Consider the following 24,530-nt stretch of genomic DNA (forward strand, 5'->3'; position numbering starts at 1 on the left):
CCCCGTAGGCCTGGGCTGGCTCACCTGCCCACCAAGCATATCACTCACAGTGAAGCCCACTGGGCCTTGCTGGGGCCAGCCCCGATACCGCCCACCAGGGCGGGTACCAGATAATGGGGCAAGATGCCGTGTTGGCTCTGCTTGCACTTGCCCTGGCCCAGCCCATGCCCCACCCTGGATGCCCAATCCTTCACACAGCCCTAGGTCTGCTGTCTGGTGCTGCTACATTTGTTTTTCCATCAGAATGCAAAAAGCCATTACCGGGCAACCTTGAGGTAAAGACTTGTCACAGGCCTGGATTGCAGTCAGGAAACCAGGCACAGGCTGGCCCCACCTTCTCCCTTGCCACTCTGGGGGGCAGAGTCCTTGGGGACTCTAGTCTCCAATGGCCTGAGATAGAGCCTCAAGCCGTGGGAGACATGGGGTTGCCAAAGCTGGGTCAGCACCTGACTTAGAGGAGGAGCAAGAGATAGAACAGGCAAGACTAAGCAGGATTTAAGATTCTTCCAGGGGCCGTTCTGGCAACCTCCACCGATCTCAGTCCTTCTGGCCACACTACACCAGCCACCTGGGACCTGAAGCAGAACTGACACTGCAGACCTATTAGATAGTGGAAAAAACTAAGGCCCAGGCAGGGAAAGAGAATTGCCTAACAACACTCAGCTCTGTTTTGTTTTGTTTTGGTTTGGTTTGGTTTGGTTGAGACAGGGTCTCTGTGTAGTTCAGGATGGTTTTGAACTCACTATGTAGCCCAGGCTGGCCTTGAGCTCGTAGCGATCCTTCAGCCTCAACCTCCCAAGTCCTGGGATTACGGGTGTGTATGCCACCACGCCTGGCTTCACTCAGCTCATTATTAAATAAGGGGTTTTGACGCATGGATTTGTTTCACAAACATAGACTAAGCATTTCCATGCCAGGCTCTGTACTGGGCGTTGGGGGCATAGATCTTCATGAGCACCGGATGCTCAGTACTGGTGGGGATAGGGACCACAGGGACTGTGGGAACCTGGGAGCAGGGCACCCCACCAGCCTGACAGCCAGGGACTTCTGGAGGTGAGAACATGGGCTCTGAGGCCTATAGGCCGAGAAACCAGCTGCCAAGCCTGAGCTAAGTAGAGTGGCTGGCTTGGCCCTTGGAGGCTGCCTGGCTGTTTTAGAAAAGTGAATTTTTTGTATAGGGGTAGAGGACGGGACTAAAGAATTTGGTTGACACTCTTGCCAGAGGCTTGGCTTTGGAGCAGTGTCCTCCTGCCCAGGCTGGCGGCTGAGCCATACTGAGGGCAGGATAGGTGAGGTGAAAGGCCTAGAGTGCTGCCTGAAACTCCTCAGGCTTGGGGAGAAGGGCCAGCCTGGCTTCTCTCTACCATGGGTAAACTTCAGCTCTCCTCCCTGAGTTCACCATAATAGAAATACTGGAGCAGGTAGGGGATAGAGTCAGAGAAAAGAAGACTACCCACACCCTTGAGCAGGAGCAGCCAAATGCTAGGCTGAACCTCTGTCACGTGACCGCAGCCACTGCCTAAAGATTGAGGTCCTGGGGGAACCTTTTATTCAGGAACAGCCTCAGAACTATCAGAACCCCTAAAAGCTCAGCTCTGCCTACCTTGGACCACCGCCCTCCAGAACCTGCTCCCTCCCTTGCCTCCTACCTCCCTTCAAGGTGCTGCAGCTATTGTTACCCTCTCAGGCTGAGGGTCCAAGCCAGCAGCAGGGGGGACGCCAGGTCAGGCCCTCCATGGTTCAAGTAAGCAGGATTGCTTCAGCGGGGAGTCAGGCACTGGGCTAGAGTCTTTGTCAAAAGGTCCAGAGAAGGCCCTTCAAGATAGTTGAATATGAGCCCCATGGCCCACATGGGTCCCATCCCCTCTCCAGGCAGCCAATCTCCCTGTGAGAGCTCTAGGCCTTTCTGGGCCTGGTGCCTGCCTCTCACTGCACTTGGCATTCCAAGAGCCTTCCCACTGCCAGCCTCCATCTTGGCTTGGCTGCTCTCTGTACCATCTGGAGCCTGGGCACAGCTGCCCACAGTCCCTGCCCTCATGCCCAGGTGGTCCCTTTGGCACACAGCTCTCTTAGGCAAGGCCAGCTGTCAGTTTGATATCCAGAACACCCTGCTTCTCTAAACCAGGTCAGGAACAGACTTCACGGCCTGATGTGAGGGGGAGTAGGGGGTTCTTGGGGATTGGGTTGGATTACTGCACAACTTCCTATTAGAGCTTGAGGAAAGCCCATCTGAAGTGATGATAGGTGCTAGAAGGTCTGGGCCCATGGACTTAGGCCCCTCTTTCATCCCTAAAACAGACCTTACATGCAAGGTATTATGAACAAGTGCATGTTCATAAGGGTACAGGGGCTGCCATGTAAGACTCGGTTCCGGTCCTGGGTCTGCAGCAGCCTCTCAGGGACTGAGATAAGCCCTGGCCTTCTCTGGGCCTCAGCTTCCTCCCTATGAAAGAAGATTAAACCGAATACTGTTTGTGGCCCCTCCCATCCGGTCTCTCAGAGTGTGGTTCATTCTCTTGGCTCAAGGAGCTCTTCGTAAGCTCCACTGCACCTCAGGTCCTTGGCCCTGCTTCCTGGCAGCTACCAAGCCTGGGCCTCTGCCACAGTATACACATGGGGGTGGTGATGGAGGCGAGCAGAGCTGTGGCCAGCATCTGGGGGTGGCACTCAGGTGCTGGGTGGGTATGATACATGGAGATGTCCTGAGTTCCTCTGTGCAGGGTTGTACTAATTCAAATTCGTGTACCACCCTGCCTGCTGGTCATCATCATCAGGACCTGTGCTGGAGGCCTGACTGGCAGCTTCCATGGGACTGACAGGTGAGGCAAGGCTGATGACCTGGGGATTGACAGGAGACAACCAGAGTCCTCCCCTCTTCCCATCCAGAAGGGGCCAGTCCCCTCTAAGCAGCAGTGTCCTCTTCTTGAACTGCCACCCTGATGCTCTGGGAACAAGGCAGTGTTGGACAGCAGAGGGTCCTATGCGAATTGTCCCCAGCTCTCTCTGCTTCTGCCTTTCCCCTGTCTGGCCCCCAGAGCCCCTCCTGTCACTGGACGGGCTAGGGGAAGACAGCCCTCATGAACAGAGCTGACATTTCAATCTGTCTCCCAGGTTCTTCAGATGCCTGCAAATTGCATCAAGTCTTCATCTCCCTCCCTGTCCAACACCCAGCCCTGTCTGGCCCCTGTCAGCCTGGCCCTCAAACAAATGACAAATTACATCCCAGCCACCACAGCAGGCCCACAAGTGGGTGCTTGAAACCCAGGGGACCAGGGTTACACAGGCAGCCTCCAGCTAAGCACAGGGAGCTACTCCATTCCTCACTTTCATCCCAACCCCCACCTCCATGGTGGGCTGGGAACCAGGCCAACTTAAGGGTCCCATGCCGCCCCCAGACCAGAAGGGGCTGGAGGCCTCAACTCCCAGTTTACAAGCTGCTAGGGGAGAGGATAGCTGGGGAACCCAAATCTCAACATCCTGAAAAAGCCAAGTCAAGCCAGGCCAATATCTGCCTACCTGCTAAACATGGAGGCCTGGAGACTGGGAATAAAGATATCTAGAAATCTATTTCTGCAGGTAATGTCCCCTCGAAACTGGTTCTTAATAGAGCAGCAAAATTGGTTCTTAATAGCTATATGACATTCTGCAAGTTCCTCAGCCTCTCAGCGCTTCTGTTTATTTATGAGGATTTTACCACCTACCTCATAGAAAAGACTGACATATTTTAGGTGCTCTGTAAACTGTTATTGCTGCCGCTGCCCTCTGATTACAACAAAGCCATAAGATCAGGAGTAGGAAGCTAGAGGTCAAACTGGAAGTATAAGAAACTAGGAAGAAAATACTAACTTAATTTCTACTTCTCTGCCTTTGCTCTAGAGGTAATTTCCCTGCAGTGAATGTCCTCCCTTCCTCCTCCGCCCAGCCCTCCCCTCTTCAAGGCCTCTGAGACCCACCTGGTCCCTGTATCCCCTGAGCTTCCAAGTCCTCCGCTCTCCCCTCGAGGATTCCTGCTGCAGGTATTCAATGCCAGTTAAGGCAGAATTATATGCTGCCTGGCATCTCTCGATAATTACAGATTCCACGTGTGTGAGTCTTGTTTTCCCAATTCTAGAATCACAGAATCTCCACGTTTGAAGGGACCTCATCCAGCCTCCGCCTGCTGCAGGGATTCCCTGAGGAATGTCCCCAGCAGATGGTCAGGAAACCTCCACCCAAATGTGCCTGGGCCGGGAGCTCCTCCCCAAGGGGAGGTGCTTCTGCCCCTAGCACCCTGCCTTAAAACTTCTCTTCAGCCACCAGAACCTACCAGGTTTTCCCTCCCAAACAGGGGTGGGACCTCTCCCCACCAAGCTGCCCCATCTGGAGTCTATTCCCAAGAGGGGCCCTAAGTCTGGAGATACCACTCTCTGTTCTGGCTGGTCTCAGCATCCTGTTCTTAGCTTGCAGAGACCTGGTGAGGAACATGTCTCTAGAAGCCCATATTGCCGGGTGTGGTGGTACACACCTGTAATCCCAGCACTCAGGAAGCTGAGATAGGAGGATCACTGTGAGTTTGAGGCCAGCCTGAGTTACACACTGAGTTCAAGGTCAGCCCAAGTTTCATGACAAGACCTTGTCTCAAAACAAAAACAAAAGCAAAAACAGACAGAAGCCCACATATCACTCTCTTCGGACATTTTCTCTGAAACTGGCCAGTAAAGAGGGTGCTGTGATTCAAAATGCCACTCAGGTTTTAATAAGAGAATGGATGGGGGAGCACACAGGGGAAGGACTGACCGGCCTGGCCTGGGCTGCAGAGGATGGTGGTCCTGAGATCTGAGAGGACGTGCAGGTTCACCAGAAGGGGGACAGGGAAGGCTTCCCTGTACAAGTGTTCAGAAGGGAGGGAAGAAGGCTGGCAAAGCCACCACAGCCAACTGTGAGCTGGGAAGCTGGGACCTTGTCCCCTGGACAACCTGAAGCCACCAGCAGGGAAGAAAGAGATGAGAGAGAGAGACATGATCTGATCCGAGGCAACCAGGCCAGGAGACAAGTTGAAGCGGGGAGGTGTGGGTCGTTGCAGGTGAGGAACAGTGGACAAGAGGTGATCAGAGCCAAGAAAGCAACAAAGGGGTAAGGAGGAAGAACCACTTGCAACAAATGAAAGATTGGGATTTCATGACTCACTGGGTGCCTAGGTTGTTAACACCTGAAGCCTCTGCCTCAAAGCAGTACGGTAGGGACCCTAGACCAGGGAGACCAGTGCTTTTGGACAGCCTGGATATCTTATTAAAATCCTGACTATGATTTAGTAGATGTGAGGTGTGCATTTCTCCTTCTTCTTTTTCCTTCTGTAGTACTGAAGTTCCATCTCGGGGCCTCATGCAGGTTAAGCAAGTGCTCTGCCACTGAGCTCAGCCCCAGCCCTGAGATTCTGTATTTCTTACACTGATGCTGCTGGTCCAGGAACCAGATTTAGAGTAGCAAAGATCTACACAAGGCCTTTTTATAAAATGAAGAAAAGAAGCTCAAATAATTCAATGACTTGTTCAGGAACATAGAACTAGAAGGAGCTCTCAGATCCCTAGGTTCTCATGCTAATGCTCCAACCAAGCTACAGTGTCCGTTCCTCTCTGGGCAGTGTCTGTCATTGTCCAGTCCTTTTTTGACAGAATGGAGGCATGCTGCCCAAAGGAATGCTTCAGGCATTGAGGGCCTAAAAAAGAGGGAGGAAAGAAAGAAAAAATTGCATCAAGAAACCCAGAGAAGAGAGGAAATAGAACCAATGGCTAACTCGTGGAGGGAGTGGTATAAAGCCCATCTGAGCTGCCAGTAAGGCCAGGCAGGCATGACCTGGAGGCCCAGGCAAGGAGTCTGGCCTAGTGCTACAGGCTTCATGGACTCAACAGAGAAACACTAGGGGATCTAAACAAGGAAGCACCATGATGAGATACAGGTCTGAGACTATTAACTGGCTGCAGTTCAAAAAATATTGATGGGGAGGGAGGAGTGGGTTAAACCCTCTAGGCAAGGAAGCTGACCAGGAGGCTGCTGCAGTGATCTAGGTGATTTGAGGTCTCCTTGAAAGACTGAATGACTGATTGGATGTGAGCTATGAGGGAAGAAGCAAGAGGCCAGCGTCTGACTTGGGTATCCAGGTTGTCAGGAGATCAGTCCCTGAGATGAAAGCCAGGGGAGCTGCTGGCTGGGGGAAGAGAGTGGCTAGCATGAGGCAAACCAGGTGTGAGGAGACTGTGAAGCGTCCAACAGGGATGTCCAGGGGAAAATAGGTACACAGGTCTGGTGTGTAGGACCTCACACTGCTGGCCAGGCTCTCAGACACTATCTAGCCTAACGCATCTAACCCATCCTTACCTTACAGATGAGAAAACTGAACTGCAGGGGGGGCAGGAACGAGGGGACAACAGGAAGCAGCTAGTATATTTGAAATGCTTGGGAGATAAAGCAATGTGCTTACAAATCACAGTTCTCTGAGTGACCTTGAGTGGTTTACTTAATACTTCTGAGCTTCAGGTTCCATCTTGCATTAATGAGAAGGTAGGATGAGCTCCTCCTGCAGGACATGCCTAACTTAGGCTCCAGGACTCTGATACCCAAGAAGCACTGAGGATTGGGCATGTGGGACCTATAGGAGCCAGAGGGTATCAGGGCTCAGACAGCAAGAAATCTGAGTGCACTGCTTTGTTTTAACCCACATGCAGGTCCAGAACATCAGCCTTCGGGAGGGAGAGACAGTAGCTGTGGAGGGCCTTGGGGGACCTGACCCATTGCCCCTTGCCAACCAGTCTTTCCTTCTCCGGGGCCAAGTCATCCGCAGCCCCACGCACCAAGCAGCCGTGAGGTTCCAGAGCCTCCCGCCACCTGCTGGGCCTGGCTCCTTCCATTTCCAGTACCAAGGTAAGGTCTCTGGGCAGCTGAGCGAGGAACCAGCCCTGACTGGCTGCCCTCCTGGGGGTCTCTGGTGTCATAACCACTGGACTCAGGCAGGGGACAGGCAGGGACAGGTAGTGCAGCAGAGGTGCCTGGTGAGTAGCTATGCATGTGGAGCAGAGTATCACTCACTGGACACCTCCAGGGCCATCCCATCTCCGCCTTCTACCTGCAGAGCAGATCTTCACTCTGGATTAGGTTCCCACACCCCTAGGTATGCTCACCGTCCTACATTCATTCCGTAAACTTTTCTGAACAACTGATATTTGCCACACTTATGTGGGACCTAGCCAATTTCCCAATGTACTCATCAACATCTTTGCCATCAAGGTGTTCAGAATCTCAGGAGGAGACACTTAAACAGGAAATAACAATAGAGGCCTCTCTCCAGAGGCAAGGGGGTCAAGGCCAAAGGGGCTTGACAGTGACTGTCTGGAGATGTTCAGCTGCCAGCCTCCCTTCTTCACCTACCAAGCACCTGGTCCATGCTCTAGTCAGCTCAGAACACCTGTGGAAAGAGGGGTGTGGCATGATGAAGTGGGAAAATCACAGACTTAGGAGATGGGCAAATTTGTGTTTGAATCTCCTCACAAGCTGTTGACCTTCAATAGGTCATCTGACCTCCCTGATTCTCCTTTTCCTGCTTGAAGATAAGACCAAAGCATCTACTACAAAATTACAGTTAGGATTAAATAAAACGGTGTGTGTCAAGGGCTTAACGAATGCTGCATTAAAGAAACTAGTCTTGGCTGGGGGTAGGGCACATGCCTGTGATCGCAGCACTCAGGAGGCTGAGGCAAGAGGATTGCTAGGAGTTCAAGGCCAGCTTGAGCTACATAGCAAGACCCTGTCTGAAAAAAAAAAAAAAAAAAAGAAAGAAACTAGTGTTAATATGGCTTTCAGAATGGGGTTTGGGAATTTCCTACTGCCCCATTGGTGTCCTTCCTGTCCATCCCCTTCCCTGGGCACGTTGTCAGCTTGATCTTTTGCACACTTTAATCAGTTTAGAACTGAGAGTACTAACAGGGAAATAATTGATGTGAGCAATCACAGGATTGTCTTGCATTGTCGGGGACCACTTCTGCAGCCCTGCAGGAGGGAAACAACCCGAAAGCAGGCAAGCACTCAAGCTGGTATGCTCTGAACCCCACCTAAGGAGCACTCCTTGACCAGTCTGGCTTCTCCACCCAAACTGGGGAAGAAGTCCCAGCATGGCAGCAGGGAGCCTGGTGGTGGACAGGCATTGTACAGGGGCTCAGCAGAGGCAAGGGGCCAACTGAGACAGTGAGCACCTAGGCATCCCAGCCGGCCTTCCTAATGGCTCATCAATCCCCTCTGGCAGCCGGCATAATTTCACGCCACAGTAACCTTTTCTCTTGCTGCAAATTCCTTTACACAAAACTCTGGACCTCTTCTCTGTTGGGCCAGACAAAGGTGGCTGAATGGCAGCTAGCTGAAGCCCTGCAAGAGGGAGCAAGACCCCATGGAAGGGCTGGGAGAGCTGGCCCATCCTGCTCCTTCTGGGCTCCCAGAAGCCCTCCCTCCTCCTCGGCCCAGTTTTTGTCAATGATCAGCTCTTTCCTTAATGAGTGTAATTCCCCTAATTATAGGCTGTAATTAGCCCTGATCCCAGAGATGGGAACGGGAGAAGCATGTGCTCACACGAGCGTCTCATGGGCAGAAGAAAGAGGGTGCCAGAAGAGGGGGTGAGGGGCCCAGTAACCATGCTCCATGTGGAAGCTGTCCAAGCTGATCTTGGAGATCACTAGGATGGACCCCAACAAGGGCCTCAGGGCAGGACCAAATTCCAGCTCCCCTCCTCCAGCCTCCACAGGGTAGGGAGGCAGAGGGTCCTGAAAAGGCACTCCCCTCCTCCATCCTGAGCATTCCTGGCACTGGACTTGGCTCCAAAAACAAATGCCAGTAAGAAAATAACTCGACAGATTGCAGTGGTTCAGGCTCCCCGGGAACGGTTGTCATGGCAATAGGAGGAAGCTCATCCCAGGAAGAGGCATTTTACCCATTATGGAGTCTGGGGGACTTTATCCTCTGCCCCCCAACTCCTGCTCCTGCCTCATCCTGGCCCAGCCTCTGAAATGGGGACCTCCCTTTCCAAGTTGTGATTGAACTCAAGAAGAAGATGTAAATCAGGTGCTGAGACTGACATTTGGCTCATGGTTTATACATCTCTATCATTTAGCCCCTCAGCTGCCTCTACTCTGGGCAGAGCACCCCCACCCCATCCCCATGGAATCCTTCCAGGTCACTGTGAGTGCCCCAAACCATCTCCCAAGGCAGTCTTGTCTACTACTGTCAGCCTTCTTTAATCTCTTATTCCAGATTTCCTCTTTAACTGGAGAAGCAGGAGTTGGGGGGATAGAAAGTCAGTGCTTGCTAGAGCTGGGAGCTCAAGTCCCACCCTACCATTTACCTGCAGTGTGATGAAGGGACAGAGGCTCTCTGAACCTCAGTTTTCCTTATCTGAAAGTGGGTTAATAATCCCTATCTCGTCTTCCTTCCTCCTAAGCATATTGTATTAGCAAGAGTGTGGAAGCACTTTAGGAGCTGGAAAGTGCTACAGATGTAATGCTGTTATTACTCAACATTACCAACAGTCACATCAGGCCCGGTGTTGGGCATTTGTGCCAGGCCCTGCAAGTATGTCTTCTAACATCACCTTCACAGTACAGGATGCAATACTGTAAGTGGATGTAAACTGAGGCCCAGAGAAGGAAGGTAACTTCTCCAAGGAGGCACAGCAAGCAAGGGTACCCATCTTCATATCCAGGTAGTCTGACTCCAAAGCCTGTGTCCTAGGCATTGTCCTGTACTGCCTGCCAATTTAAACTGGTCTCTTATTTGCCGTTCTCTCAAGAGACAGAAAAGTAGGAGGAAGCATCCCGCTTTCACAGACATACTAAGTAAGAACAGGGACAGCATGCCTATAATCCCAGTATTTTAAGAGGCTGAGACATGAGGATCACAGGTTCAAGCTCAGCCTGGGCGACTTAGGGGCTTAGTGAGACCCTGTCTCAAAATTTTAAAAGGACTGGGGATGTAGCTCAGTGTGAAGGCCCTGGGCTTCATCCCCAGTGCCACAAAACAAAAAAGATCAGGACAGGGCTAAGTCAGAAAACTGGGCCACAAAACTCAAGCTTCGGGATCCTGGGCCGACTCATTTTCTATTCACACCAAGGCACAGAGGGATAGCTCAGGCCTCCTCTCCGCTTCTCTCCTTGACCCTTTCCTTCTTTCCCACCGTTCAGGCCAGTTTTTAGCTGCACTCTTCCTTAGCTTGGACCCAGTTGGGATTTGCCAGGTTGTTTTGTAGGATTTGCCGTCACCATGTGGTCGTGCTTGGTATAACAACCGCACAAGCCTCCGTGTTTCCCAGGGCAACTGGTCCCACCCCCAACTTCCGTGAAGGCGGGCTCTGCCTCCCCACTCTCGCCCCCGTCCTGTCTTTAGAAGAAATCCTGCGCTGGTGCCATCAAGCTTTTTAACGTTTCTCGGTGAATACTGGTGAGACGTTTGCTGTCTGACTTGAGTCTTTCCTGCTGCAATTCATATTTGTCTTCTAGAGGAAAATAATATCACACTTTACATCAGTACAGGCTTTTCACTATTTCAAATGCTTTCACATCTACTAGTCATTCTATAAATACATCTTGAGATAGTTTCAGCTGTGTGCTAGGGAAACCAAGCTGAGTAAAATACTACTGCATTTAGTTTCAGACTAACCCTGTATGTAGGCTAGCATTTTTAAACTCGCTTAACAAATGAAGAAATAGACACAAAAAGGTTAAATAACCTGCCTAAAGTGTCAAAGTTTGGGCCAGATCCTAAGCCTTTCAACTTTTTGCTCTGAGCTTGTTCCACTAACCAGGTCAACCTGCTGGAAGTATGGTTGGCGCCTTCTAGGGGAGAGATTTGGGGATATTTTCTGGAACTCCTAATGCTTCTTTCTTCTGGTCCCAAGTGATGTCTCCAGGCTGGCTGAGGCAGATTGGCACAGACCTTCACACATACACCCATAATGGCTCAGCCGTCTCTCTCTCTCTCTCTCTCTCTCTCTCTCTCTCTCTCTCTCTCTCTCACACACACACACACACACACACACACACACCACGTACTTTCTCTTTACAGCCTATCTCCTGAGCTGCCATTTTCCCCGAAGACCAGCTTACGGAGATGTGACTGTCTCCAGCCTCCACCCAGGAGGCAGTGCCCACTTCCACTGTACCACTGGCTACCAGCTGAAGGGTGCCAGGTTCCTCACCTGTCTCAACGCCACTCAGCCCTTCTGGGATTCCCAAGAACCTGTCTGCATTGGTGAGTGATGCCAGGGGAGAGGGCTCAGTGCTGAGCAGAGGAGCTAGGTGGGGGCTCATCCCTGCTCTCCATTGCTATCTGGCACTTTTATTTGGTCTCCAGAAGGAATCAGAATATGGCCACAGATCTAAGTGGCATCCATCCAACCTGAGCTCATTGACCACCTACTACATGAAGGTGCCACAGTATACAGAGCTGAGTTAAGCAAGAATCTGCCCTGAAAGAGCCCACAGTTCCAGGAAACGGGAGGCACTTAAGTCACCAGTTTCCACAGCAGGAAGTAAAAGATACCAATGAAGAGACGTAACGTGACTTTGCGGCAGGGGAGGAATCATTCTTAGCTGGGTAGTAAGAAGGCTTCCAAGGAGAAGTGGCACTGAAGTTTGACATTTTGATGAAGAACTGTGACTCAGGGGCAGGAAGGAGAGTGTGCTTAGTGCACAGGGGGAGGGTTTGACTGGCAGGCCAAGATTCTGAGTGGGAAGCTGAAGTTTTTGAGGGGAAGAGGGAAGAGCTCAGAACTACCCTTCAGGAGAGCCAGTGGAGTGGCAGTCAAGCTGAGAGGCCAGCCAGCCCAGAGGGTTTGAATTTAGACAATGACTTTGAGCATGGAGAAAAGGGGAAAGGTTCCAGAGACACTGATGAGGGGGGTCCCCAGGTTCCAGTTCTGGATGATGAGATCTGAGATTACCAGCAGAAGGGGGCTTGCTGGGAACAGGAAGATAGTGTTTGGTTTGTGGTATGACAGGCAATTTGGGTGTGGTGGGAATCCAGGCCAGGGAGAGTGGTCCAAACCCGAGGGACGAGGCAAGGAAGGCTTCCAGAAATGTTAGCTGGGGAAGCTGGGTGGATTCTTGGAACAGCGCACATGAGGGTGTGTAGGCACAAAGAAGCATGACACAGTGAGGACATAGCAAGGTGTTCTGAAGGTGGTATACAGGGCAAGGAGACTGAAACTGAGCCAAGAGCTGGATTTATGAAGGGCTTAAATGCCATTTTAAGCTTGGTCTCTATCCCGAGGGCAATAGGGGGCCACTGAATGGATTTTCTTTTCAGCATCGTGCAACATCGTGCAACATCTTTGAATGTATTTACACAGACAGACCTAGATGGTACAGTAACTGCACACCTAGGCTCTCTATATGAGATATAGGTAGACAGATGATAGATAGATAGATAGATAGATAGATGATAGATAGATAGATAGATAGATAGATAGATAGATAGATAGATAGATAATGGCCCGGTGCTCTTAGGCTACAAGCCTGTACGGCACATTATTGCACTAACATGCTCAAATAAAAAATAAAAAGGGCTAGTTGTGGTCCACTGAGTGGATTTTAAGCCAAGGTATGATCAACTTTGAAGGGCAGGTCCATGCTGAGACCAAGCAAAAAAGTGGTTCTGCCCTCTGCAGAGAAGCGAAGACTTACCCTAGGCCCCAACAGCATTAATAGGTTAGCATATGCTGCTGTCTGGAGTATTTGGAGGCAATGGCGCTATGAGTTGCTGTAGTAGCCTGGTCCTGAAAGTGGGAGAGGTCAGAGCTTTCTACCAGAGGAAAGCACTGCCTGGAACCAGCTACCTCCTGCCTCAGGCCCCTTCTCTGGCCCTACTTACCTGGCAGGGGCTTGCAGCCAAGTAATACAGTAATTGTCAGTGCTAGGTCTAGGCAAGCTGCTCAGTCTCTTCTTAGGAAGAAAGGACAGTCCCAGGCCAGAGGAGTCAATCTGGCAAGGCCTTAAAGGATCAGCTCAGGAATGACAGTGTAGTGATGCCTGGAGGGCTATTTCAGAAAGTATCAGAGGTCATCTGTGGCTAGCAGTGTCTGCTGAGAGCACAAGGCCTTGGGATGGGTGGCAGGCACATCAGGTATTTGTCATCCCTGACTTAGCCCTGCCCCCCTTTTAAAATTTGTCCACTCATTTTACTCATCCAACACTGAACACCAATTTTGTGCCTGGCTTACATAGATCTGGTCCGTGCCCAAAGGGATACTATTTCAGGGACAGACTCAAATAAATAACAGTGTTTGGTTTTTTTGTTTGTTTTATAGCCTTAGGGATCAGCCCCAGGGCCTCACATATGCTAGGCAAGCCAAATGAATGGTTTTGGAAAGTGGCATAAGGCAAAGATAGATATACCCAAGAAGGTTGGAACCTGGACGATGGCCTTCAGTAAAATATGCCTTGAAGGAGTTAGGGCAGGCCTCCTGAGAGGGGGGCGGGTCCTCCAAGAGGGAAAGTACTTTACCCCACGCCATGCAGCTAGGCAGTGACAAGCCTACTTTAGAGTCAAGAAAGCTGCATATGAAGTCTCAGGTGTGTGAACAGTTAGAAGGTACTGTGCTAAGGTCCAGACTGCTTTGAGCAACAGAATCACAGGGCTAAAAGACTGACCTTGAGGACCACGATAGCAAAGTTGGCAGGGAGGCAAAGGTTCCTGCTGCCCCACGCATAGGGTCTAAGGCTGAGATGAGAGGAAGGCTTGGGAGGCGCCTAGGATGCAACCAGGGGCCCAGCCTCAGTGCATTTCTGTCTCACAGCTGCCTGTGGTGGAGTGATCCGCAATGCCACCACTGGCCGCATTGTCTCTCCGGGCTACCCTGGCAACTACAGCAACAACCTCACCTGCCACTGGCTACTTGAGGCTCCTGAGAGCCAGAGGCTGCACCTGCACTTTGAGAAGGTCTCTCTGGCAGAAGATGATGACAGGTGAGGCTATCCTGATGGGGAGGGAGGACATGGTGTGGTAATACCCTGCTGCAGGGATGCTCCCCAAACCTGGAGCCATACCCTCCTGGGTCAGCAACCAACCACATAGCTACTATTCTCCTGGCCCAGGCTTATCATTCGCAATGGGGACAACGTGGAGTCTCCGCCTGTGTACGATTCCTACGAGGTGGAATACCTGCCTATTGAGGGCCTGCTAAGCTCTGGCAGACACTTCTTTGTGGAACTCAGTACAGACAGCAGTGGGGCAGCTGCCGGTGTGGCCCTGCGCTATGAGGGTGAGCTTTCTGGGGCCTGATGGGGAACAGGGAGCTATGGTCTTTCTCCTACACCTTCCTCCTCTCTCCCTGCATTCCATCAGTCCCTCCACATCAGCCTCTGTTCCCTACCCCTCCACCCAGGTCCAGGATCGCCACCCCCTCTTTGCAGGAGAACCTTGTCTAGACCCAGACCCTGTGGTCCAACAGAATGAATTCTCCAGGTTTTCAAAGCAAAAAGAGGCCCCAGTACTTGAGGAGGAACTGTTTTAAGGGATACTCTAGACCCATGCATGCATATATTCATTAATTCACCCCCCCAAAAAAGAATTTATTGAGGGCCTTTATACTAAGCATAAAACTAGGCAATGGGAATACAATAGTAAGTAAGATGGTCTCCTGAACATAATGGGAATGGATGTGCTGGGCTGTTCGCCCCCGCCCTCGGCTCCAAGCCTTTGACATATGTTTGTACTCAGGAAGAGAAAGGCCCTGGAGTGGGGAAATAGGAGGACGCCTGCTCTCTGTATTTACCCCAGTCAAGGCTGAGCCAGGCTGGGCCCTGTGGTTTACAGCCTTCCAGCAGGGCCACTGCTATGAGCCCTTTGTCAAATACGGCAACTTCAGCAGCAGCGCACCCTCATATCCTGTGGGTACCACTGTGGAGTTCAGCTGCGATCCTGGCTACACCCTGGAGCAGGGGTCTATCATCATTGAATGTGTTGATCCCCATGACCCGCAGTGGAATGAGACAGAGCCAGCCTGCCGAGGTCAGTAGACACCAGCGGAGAAGCTTGCTGGGGCAGTAGGTGGGGTGGGACCCTGTGACAATTGTGATTCAGCCTTCACCCTGAGGAGGAGGAGATGGGGGTTCCCAGCAACAGATGGCAGCCCCAGGATGTGGCACTGGAGGGAACACTGAGGAGACATGCCTCTCAGGCCTCCCCTGCCTTCCAGCCGTGTGCAGCGGGGAGATCACAGATTCAGCGGGCGTGGTGCTCTCCCCCAACTGGCCAGAGCCCTATGGCCGAGGGCAGGACTGCATCTGGGGTGTGCATGTGGAAGAGGACAAGCGCATTATGCTGGACATCCGAGTGTGAGTGCCTACTGGGTCAGGCCTAGCCAACTCTTAAGATCTCGTCACATCTCATGGGGCCCATCCTTGGGCCTGCCTTGCCCTGACGGTCTTCCTCCACAGGCTGCGCATAGGCCCTGGTGATGTACTTACCTTCTATGATGGGGATGACCTGACAGCCCGGGTCCTGGGCCAGTACTCAGGGCCACGTGGCCACTTCAAGCTCTTTACCTCCATGGCTGATGTCACCATCCAGTTCCAATCGGACCCTGGGACTTCAGTGCTAGGCTACCAGCAAGGATTTGTCATCCACTTCTTTGGTGAGCTTGTGCCTGCCTCACTCAGAATGCAGACCCCAACCCATGGCAAGTCAAAGAGGCCAGGGCAGTGAGAGGCTGGAGTGCTCTTTCTGATAAGGAAAAGACGGAAAGGCCCTAGATATCACCAGAGAAAAGGAGCCTTCTGTTGCAGCATGAGATTTGGAGAAGCAGCAGCAGAGCTTCCTCATGAAAATAAGGAACGAAGGAAATGTTTTTGTTTTTATCTGACACTCTTTAATATAAGTGACCATTTCCCTCACCCTACCTGGTCCCATCTCTCAGATATAAGGAACTTGGCAAGGTGCTTTTGGAAGTGAGGCAAAGGCCCAGATGCTAACCCTAGAGTCTAGGAGACAGAGAGATACTAGGATAGTCAAGGAGAGATCCTTGACTTTGAAGGAATGAATCTCTGAGCCCACCCAGGCCAGTCTGAGCCCAGAACAACCTGGCAGGGTACCCTTAGGGTGAAGGGGCTATCACAGTCACTTTGGAATTAGCCCAGAGATTGCATCTTGCCACCTCTGTGCCCACAGAGGTGCCCCGCAATGACACATGTCCAGAGCTGCCTGAGATCCCCAATGGCTGGAAGAACCCATCGCAGCCTGAGCTGGTACACGGCACTGTGGTCACTTACCAGTGTTACCCCGGGTACCAGGTGGTGGGATCCAGTGTCCTCATGTGCCAGTGGGACCTAAGCTGGAGTGAGGATCTGCCTTCATGCCAGAGAGGTAAGTACCTGTTCCCCATGTCCCCCAGCCCAACACAATCTCCACGCCTCATTCCTGGGTTCTGAGAGAATCCAGTGAGCTTCCTCCCTGTGTTAGTGGTATCCTTGAAAGTCTCTCACCTCTTATAGTCTGTATCCTATGATATTCATCTCCATGAAATGGAGATGATACCTTTGCATAGCATTATCAATCAAGTACTCCAAGTATTTTGTTCCTGATTGATAGCCAATCACTGTTGATCCTAATGAATGGGAAAGGGTCAGATGGGTTTGTTAACCCTAATAAATGGGAACAGACACACCAGGAAATGGTAAAAACACTTTATTAGGGAGTAGAGCCAGATAATGTGAAGCTGCTAGCTGGCCTGGAACAAAACCAGGGTGGACCTGGCCCTCGTTCAGTCCCCCTTGAGTTGCTTCTGTTCATCCCCCACTTTTAGTGACTTCCTGCCATGATCCTGGGGACGTGGAGCACAGCCGACGCCTCATATCCAGCCCCAAGTTTCCTGTGGGGGCCACTGTGCAGTATATTTGTGACCAGGGTTTTGTGCTGACGGGCAGTGGCATCCTCACCTGCCATGACCGCCAGGCTGGCAGCCCCAAGTGGAGCGACCGGGCCCCCAAATGTCTCTGTAAGTGTCAGATGGATAGGCGGGGGACTCTGGTAGAAATAAAAGATGCGGCCCCAGGAGCCTGGCGTCCTCACTGGGCTCTGCCTTTTTTCCAGTGGAACAGCTCAAGCCATGCCATGGCCTCAGCGCCCCCAAGAATGGTGCTCACAGTCCTGAGAAGCGGCTACACCCCGCAGGGGCTACTGTGCACTTTTCATGTGCCCCTGGCTATGTGCTGAAAGGCCAGGCCAGCATCAAGTGTGTGCCTGGGCACCCCTCACACTGGAGTGACCCTCCACCCATCTGTAGGGCTGGTGAGTGCCCTGCTACCCCCAAAACCCTAGGGGGCTGCTGTAGCAGAGATGTCCAGTGTTGAGAACCAGAACCACCTCCATCCCCACCCACCCACCCCCTCTTCATGTTACCTTTGGTCTTCCCAGTCTCTGCCAGAACCTTCTGACATGGCATCATCAAGACAAATGCTGGAGTAGGTTCTCCTTGGACAGACCCTTCCCACGATCAGCCCACTACCTCTGTTCCTTGTATTAGTGGTTTGGCCCACTGGGCTCACCCACTGTCCTTGGCCCTCCCCTCTTGTTCCAGCCTCTCTGGATGGGTTCTACAGCGGCCGTAGCCTGGATGGTGAGTTCTTGCCCTTGAGAGCTAGGAAAGTGGTCTCCCTGTACCTGGTTCTCACAACTTCCAAGCTATGGGTTCTCATGGCAGATGAAAAGCGGAGAAAGAGGTCTGGGCCTACCAGGACAGAAAGCTCCTTCCCTAACCCTAGCCAGCTAGAGGAAACTGGCATCTGCCTGCCCTTGGGCACAGGTGAGGGGAAATGGGCTTCAGATGACAGGGACCTCTGCTCCAATCCCAGCCTCTGTATTTTCAGTTGCCAAGGCACCTGCTACCTCCAGGACCCTGGATGCTGCCCACATTGCAGCTGCCATCTTCCTGCCACTGGTAGCAATGGTGTTGTTGGTGGGAGGTGTGTACCTCTACTTCTCCAGGTAAGTCTGACTTCTTTTCCTGCTCTGCATACCTGACTCAGTCCTGCCTGTACTCCTGACCGACAAGCTCCTCTGCCCCACAGGCTTCAGGGGAAAAGCCCCTTGCAGCTGCCCCGAACACGCCCTCGCCCTTACAACCGCATCACCGTGGAGTCAGCATTTGACAATCCAACTTATGAGACTGGAGTAAGTATCCACGCCAGCCCTGACATCCTGTCCGGCACTGAATTCTCTGTTCCCTTGGGCAGATATCCCTGAGGGTCCCACCAAAGCCTCTCTTTTTCCTTTTCTTTGGGAAGGTGGACTGTGGCCTGGCAAATCTTATGCAAGTTTCCAACTCCCAGCAGTCTCTTTCCTTTGCAGGAGATGAGAGAATATGAAGTCTCCATCTAGGTGGGGGTAGCCTGGGGAAGCTCACTCAGCCCTGCATCTCGACCCAGCAGCAGGGCTCCTGGCTTTCTGTTGTCCCTCCATCTCTTGTATATACCACCTGGGAAGAGATGCCACCAATCCCTCATGAAGTTGTGCCCTTCCCTGCCTGCAGTGCCCATCATGGCCTATTTTCTTGGCACCACTGCCCACTTAGGGCCCGTCCTTGGGTCCAAGTCAGGGGGCACCTGACTGAGTAGAACATAGCTGGAGCACATCATCAACAGCCAGCATCCTCCTGACCCTCCTCCATGCCCTGACCCTCCTGCCTGGGAGTCATAGGCACAGCAGGAGCACCTTTCTCCATGTGGCCACTATCCAGCCCTGGCATGTAGGACACTCTAGCCAGGCTGGTGGTGGCGGAAACTGCACCAGGGTGTTCCTTACAGGACCATCACCAGTGGCCAAAACCGCTCTCAATGGTGACCTTGGGGTAGTTCTAGCATGCCAACATCAGTCCCTCATGGAGGTCTCTAAAGCCCCAGAAGTGGCCGTTGCTGCCTCCTGCTCCTACTTGGTAGAGGCAATAATTCCAAGGGCCCCTAAAGGGGTTCAGAGTCTCTACCCCAAGCTTGGACTGGGCTTCCCTGGGTACTCATGCTCCACACCAAAGCAGGATACCCCACTGCTCCCTAGCAGCCCTGTACCCTGATGAGAGGGAGACCTTCCTCTGATGTTTACCTGGCTCTTACAAACACTCCCTTTCCCACCAGTCCCTCCTCCTGCCACTATCCTCTAGCAGAAAAGGAATGGGCAGGTATATTCTGGAGAGGAGCAGAGGTCCAAAGACCCAGAAATTTGGCATGGAACAATGGAGAGAGCCCCAGGGCTGGCTGAAGGCCACTTTGTACATATAATGTATTATATGGGGTCTGGGCTCCAGCCAGAGAACAATCTTTTATTTCTGTTGTTTCCTTATTAAAATGGTGTTTTTTGAAAAAAATCAAGTAATTGCCAAGTGGATGGTGCTTTTGTGGAGGGAAGGGAGGTGTAAATAAATGGGCTATAGACCTCAGGACCAGAAGGCATGTAGAACCAATCAATCATTTTTAGATTTTATTTAAAAACCAGTTATAGCCAGTTGAACAGGGACCACTGTCCACAATGGGTCAATGCAACAGAGACCCCGGTGGCTCATGCTATGGGAGTGTGGGAACCCAGGAATCCAACTCTTAATCCACCCCAGTGCCTCCTTTCCTCCTCTTTGGCAGGTCTAGAACTACAGGCTGGCACACTGCCAAGTCCTTTCTCAATGCTACTGGACTGCTGACAAGGTCCAGGAAGCCTGCCACATCTCTCCTTTTCTTCCTCAGGGGCAATGAAGCTTAAGAGTTTGGCGCCTAAGTTTCTTTGGGCTCTGGGAAAAGGTGGCCATGCAGGATCGACTTAAGTCTGGCCTTTCCCTATGACTCTCAGAGCCTAAGATGAAAGTATCTGCCCAGAATACACACTCCATGTTTAGAGGTGTCTCCTGTATGGATGCTCTCTAGAGAAAGAGCAGGAGGCAGGAAACAGGGAGTTTCCTGCAACTCCAAAGCCAGGTGACAAAAATCCCTGATAAAAATTGAAGCACCAAACTGTGCATGGTGGTGTATACCTGGAATTCTAGCTACTCAGGAGGCTGAAGAATGACGATTGCAAGTTGGATGCCAACCTGGGTAACTTGGTGAGACCTTGTCCCAAATTAAAAAAAAAAAAAAAATTGAAAGACTGGGAATATAGTTTAGTGGTACAGCACCCCTGCACTCGATCCCAAGTATCGAAAGAGAAACAAAGGAAGATTAACAGCAATTAGCACTTTCTGTTCCTATAGTCTTGTAACTGGGAGGTACTGACCGAAAGTTCAGCCCAACTCGTGGCTCTAACACAAGCCACTTTGAGGGATCTTTCGAAGCTCCAGTTCTGGCAGAACAAAGTGCCTAAATCAGCCACAAGAGGTCGCTTCCAAAGGCATCTGTATGCCACCTGCTTTCCCCAATTCCCCTTGAACATTCCGGGCTGGAGCTTTCCAAGGTGGCACCGACTCCTGCCCTCATTGAACTAACCTCATCCTCTAAGCTTCAGCAGGAAGGTGTGTGGTGTGGTTACCTCCCAGGGCACTTGTCAATAGACCCTCGTCTTATTTTCATCACTAGCTATTCCCTGTTCCTGATCTCAGGTGCAACTGATGGTGTTAATCAAAGCAAAGCTTTGCTCACTGGATATGTACCAAGGGCTTCCTTCTCTGCTCCATAATGCCTTCAGGCTGACACAGCAGCACAGCTGTGCTCTGAGCCGTAAGAAAGAAGCCAGTGAAAAAGGGCGCATGAGGTTGCAACTTCTGAGGGCCTGTGGCATAAAATGCAGCCCCAGGAGGGATAACCTCTGGCCTCTTCCATACAAGCAATCTAGTTCAGAGCACCCTCTCTGAAGGTCACATCTCTAGCTCATAACCGTCTACAGTCTACTGGGGCTAAGAGGGTTATCAAAAAAAGTGAAAAAACAGAAAAACAAGCCAAGATTGGACACATTGGCATCCCTACCCTACCTGATTTACGTATTGTCCAAAAAGAAGGAACAACAACCATTTCTCGGTCAGCAGACAGTAACCAGCCTATAATCATTCTTAGGTCTTGCCATAAATTCACTATGTGACCTACGCAAAGCATTGTTCTCTGCATCTGAAAATGAAGAAGTTAAATCGGGTGGTCTCTACATCCTTTCCTCTTCTACAACCCTGAGAATGCAATGTGGCATAACATTAAAAGTGGGCAGGACACAGTTACATGCAAACAACGTCAGTTAAATCCCTAGTATGAGGCCCAACCATGCAGTTTTCTCCTCCACTGCTTCATCCACAGTCAGAGCAGTACCTGAGGACGGCACTAAAGGGAGGAGCGGGCTCCAGAACACAAGCATGAATCCCCGCCCAGAATTCGCGATGAAGGCATTAGACTACAAACCCCAGTATGCACTGCGGCAGCTCAACGCTCCCTTTCTGGCAGGCTAATCCCAGTCCATCGTGTCTTACAGTACATCGCACGCAAACGGAACTACGACTCCCATAATCCACCGGACCTGTCGCAATTCTTGTTCCCAAGGAGCTATGCGCTTCCGTTCGCCCTTTGAACTCCCTTGCGCATTGCAAACTGGGAGTTAGAGTCCAATGTAGGCAGGTAGCAGGGCGTTGTCTGGATTACGGTTTCTCGGCCTCTGGATTCCTTTTAAAGAGCAGTTCGCAGGGACAATGGTCAAGAGAGGGTAATAACGGGTAGGCAGAACTTTGCACCGTGCCATCACCACTCAAGGCACAGATGCTTGAGTTAAAGTTAACTCTCGGGAGCGGGAGGAAAGTGGGAACACCAGCTACCCTACCCGCCACCAAAAGCGTCGTTTTTTGTCGCAATGGCTTTTCTCTTTACCAATATGGCGGCCTCGCCCAGCCACACCTGATGTTGAACCAAATGGTCCAGTACAACATCTTTGTGAATACTGCCGCTATCGACAGCCTACCAGCTCCGTCCAACACCACACCTCGCTCCTTTCTGCTTGTATCTGAGGACTCCAAGAGCTTAGTAACCCTTATCCCATTACCAAAATGGCGAAAGAAGCAGCTTTCTTGTGAGGGCCTACAAGTGTCAATACGCCTGCGCGGGAGCCCGCCGTGGTGTTATGGGGCGGGAGGGAAGGACACACAACACGCCTGCGCACGAACAGAGTCCTTCTGGTCTACACACAAACACCAATGGATGAAGCGTCCCCGGGTTCCTGCGGCTGCGCCATGACCCCTACGAGCTTTTCCAGGCGCCTGCGCGAGCCCCCCTGGTCCCGCCCTTTTAGCTCAGTACGCTGGCGCAGGGCAGAAAGGCGGGGCTTCGGGGCTCCAGACGAATGCCAGCGCGGCTGCGCGCTGGGGGGTACCCCCTCACCGCGGCTGCGCGGGAGCCCTGCGGCCGGCTGTCACTGCGGTTGCGCGCGGCGAGCGGCGATCCCGGGGCGCCTGCGCGGGTGGCTTTGCGGGCGCTCGCGGTAAGTTTGCGCCAAGTGCGCGGCAGCCGGGACGCAGACGGCGGCGGCGGCGAGAGGCGGAGCCCGGGGACCACCCCCCATCACCCTCCCCCCAGTCACCTCACGTACCACAACCTCACCTAACCTCTCACCCCCCCACCGATCCCCCCAACCCCGGGATGGCAGCGCCCGCCCGCCTTCCCGGCCGAACCAGCGGCCGCCAGCACCGGCTTTAGCCCGTGGGACTAGGCCCCGCCAAGGCCCGACCCCCGGAGCCGGGACCCACTGTGCAACCAGCCTCCTGGCCGGGCTGAGGGGCCGCTCCCCCCTCACGGCCGTGGGGAGGACGCTGCCGTCCCAGGGACTGGGGGCCGGGGGGTGGGGGGGAGCCAGGGCGAAGAAGTCGGGACCCGTGTTGGAAAAAAAGAAGGGGAGCCGGGGTCAGGAGCGCCTCCTTCCCCCGTTTCCCCCCTCCCCCCGGGGTTGGGGGGGCCGGAGCAGAGAGCGCCCAGCCCGGGAGGTGGATGAATGTGGGAGAAAATGGAGACCAAGACGATCGTGTACGACTTGGACACGTCGGGGGGGCTGATGGAGGTAAGAGTGGCCCTCCTCATCCCCTTCTCCAGCGCCGGGAGGGAACCTCCGCCCTCCGCCCCACAAAGCGGGCCCCAAGCTCGAAGCGCCAAAGGGCCTGGGATTCGGGGGGGTTCTTCCTTACCCAGCCTTTTCCTCCCATCTTTCCAATTTGGGGGCCTGAGCTCAGTCTCTGAGGTCGTCTGCAGCAGTTTCACCTACCCGCCGCCCTCGATTCGCTCTCCTGAGGCTCCAGCCCACTCCATCTCGTTGCACCGGCGGGCCTCCCCACCCCCTTCTTGTCGGCCCCTTTGTGCTTCCCCCAGCACGTCCGGGTACCGGGCTTCGGGCCTCTCCCGAGCCGAGCTTTGGAGTCCCCCACTGTCCATACAAGGAAGTGGCGAGAAGGGAACCGCACACCCTCGCCCCATCCCCCTACCCTGATCCTCCCCATTTGGAAGAAGCTGTCCTCGTTGTGCTACTGGAACGCGATTGGGGCGCGCTTCCCCTGGTTCTGGGGGCTGAGAGGTTCTGGGAGCAGTCCGGATGGGAGGAAGAAGGACAAAAGGGGGGAGAGGGGTGGGTGACGGAGAAGCTGCGCCGGGGGGGCGAAGGATCGCCCGGGAGCTCCGAGTATGCACACACACCGTTTGTATGTGTGTGCAGCAAATCCAAGCTCTGCTGGCTCCCCCCAAGTCGGACGAAACAGAAAAGCGGAGTCGGAAGCCCGAGAAGGAGCCCCGGAGAAGCGGCAGGGCCACCAACCACGACAGTTGCGATAGCTGCAAGGAAGGTGGAGATCTCCTGTGCTGCGACCACTGCCCGGCCGCCTTCCACCTCCAGTGCTGGTAAGGTCTGGGGACCCCTTTGGAGCCCCTCGGCGAACCCTCGTCGGCTCGTTCTTTCACCCAGCCTGCCCTTGCCTGCCAAAATAACGGGGTGCTTGCAGCCGCTAGCTGACTCTCTGCAGCTGCTGTGCCGAGCGCCTCCCCGCCCCCGGATGTCTGCCGGGATCCGGCCGTTTTGCTGGGAGGAGCAGCCGGTGGGTCCGGACCCCAGGGTGGGAATTACTCGGAATGAGACGAACCCCATCTGAGACTAGCAGTCGCTGGGGAGCCGGGACCGAGCCGCTCGAGTGCTGCCGGCGGTGGCGGGGGAGGAAGGGGAGGAGCTCCGGGCCTTGTGCGGCTCCGCGGCCCGCGCGCCCGCCGCCCTCTGGGCTCTTACGCCGCCAGGCTTTCCTCAGGGTGGGTGCACGGAGCTCCCGGCCGCTCTGGTCCAGAGCCCTGCGACCCTGCGCTTGCGGCCCTGGAGGGAATCATGGAGGGTGTCTCGAGTCCGCCTCTTCTTTGCCTCTCTGTTTACAATATGGCGACCTGCCTTTAAATTATATTTTTATTCTCAGCGCCATTTTGGCTGCATATATGATTTGCAAACGTCTCCCAGAGAATGGTGGGGGCAGCCCCAGAGTCCCTTCTGCAGAATCTCCTCGGGGACCGGGGCTGGGATCTTGCCACTTTGGTGCCTTTCTCTGCCTCCGCTTGCCC

The 24,530-nt window shown here is 53.1% G+C and overlaps 3 protein-coding genes across 9 annotated transcripts in view; 2 read left to right on the top strand and 1 right to left on the bottom strand.

Annotated features, from left to right (window-relative positions):
- The window catches only part of Sez6 (seizure related 6 homolog (mouse)), a 45,173-nt gene extending 25,808 nt beyond the window's left edge, over positions 1-19,365 (top strand). The window contains exons 4-17 of one of the 5 annotated variants that reach the window (XM_005402699.2): positions 6,702-6,897; positions 11,077-11,262; positions 13,808-13,976; positions 14,106-14,272; positions 14,827-15,021; positions 15,209-15,347; positions 15,450-15,646; positions 16,180-16,374; positions 16,814-17,005; positions 17,101-17,298; positions 17,588-17,626; positions 17,877-17,994; positions 18,078-18,180; positions 18,294-19,365. In XM_005402699.2, coding sequence (XP_005402756.1) covers positions 6,702-6,897; positions 11,077-11,262; positions 13,808-13,976; positions 14,106-14,272; positions 14,827-15,021; positions 15,209-15,347; positions 15,450-15,646; positions 16,180-16,374; positions 16,814-17,005; positions 17,101-17,298; positions 17,588-17,626; positions 17,877-17,994; positions 18,078-18,180; positions 18,294-18,374 — 2,175 coding nt within the window. In that variant the 3' untranslated portion in view covers positions 18,375-19,365. The other 4 variants (XM_005402701.2, XM_005402702.2, XM_005402700.2 and 1 more) reach the window with 4 other exon arrangements.
- The window catches only part of Pipox (pipecolic acid oxidase), a 96,525-nt gene extending 72,942 nt beyond the window's left edge, over positions 1-23,583 (bottom strand). The window contains exon 1 of one of the 2 annotated variants that reach the window (XM_013503421.1): positions 23,129-23,583. In XM_013503421.1, coding sequence (XP_013358875.1) covers positions 23,129-23,146 — 18 coding nt within the window. In that variant the 5' untranslated portion in view covers positions 23,147-23,583. The remainder of the gene's footprint in view (positions 1-23,128) is intronic. The other variant, XM_013503422.1, reaches the window with a different exon arrangement.
- Positions 22,359-24,530, top strand: part of Phf12 (PHD finger protein 12) — a 44,838-nt gene continuing 42,666 nt past the window's right edge. Inside the window, exons 1-2 of one of the 2 annotated variants that reach the window (XM_013503419.1) lie at positions 22,359-23,004; positions 23,650-23,831. In XM_013503419.1, coding sequence (XP_013358873.1) covers positions 22,939-23,004; positions 23,650-23,831 — 248 coding nt within the window. In that variant the 5' untranslated portion in view covers positions 22,359-22,938. The remainder of the gene's footprint in view (positions 23,005-23,649; positions 23,832-24,530) is intronic. The other variant, XM_005402698.2, reaches the window with a different exon arrangement.

This window comes from Chinchilla lanigera, unplaced genomic scaffold (assembly GCF_000276665.1).
Source record: "Chinchilla lanigera isolate Chin_1 unplaced genomic scaffold, ChiLan1.0 scaffold00080, whole genome shotgun sequence".
Classification (NCBI taxonomy): Eukaryota; Metazoa; Chordata; class Mammalia; order Rodentia; family Chinchillidae; genus Chinchilla; species Chinchilla lanigera.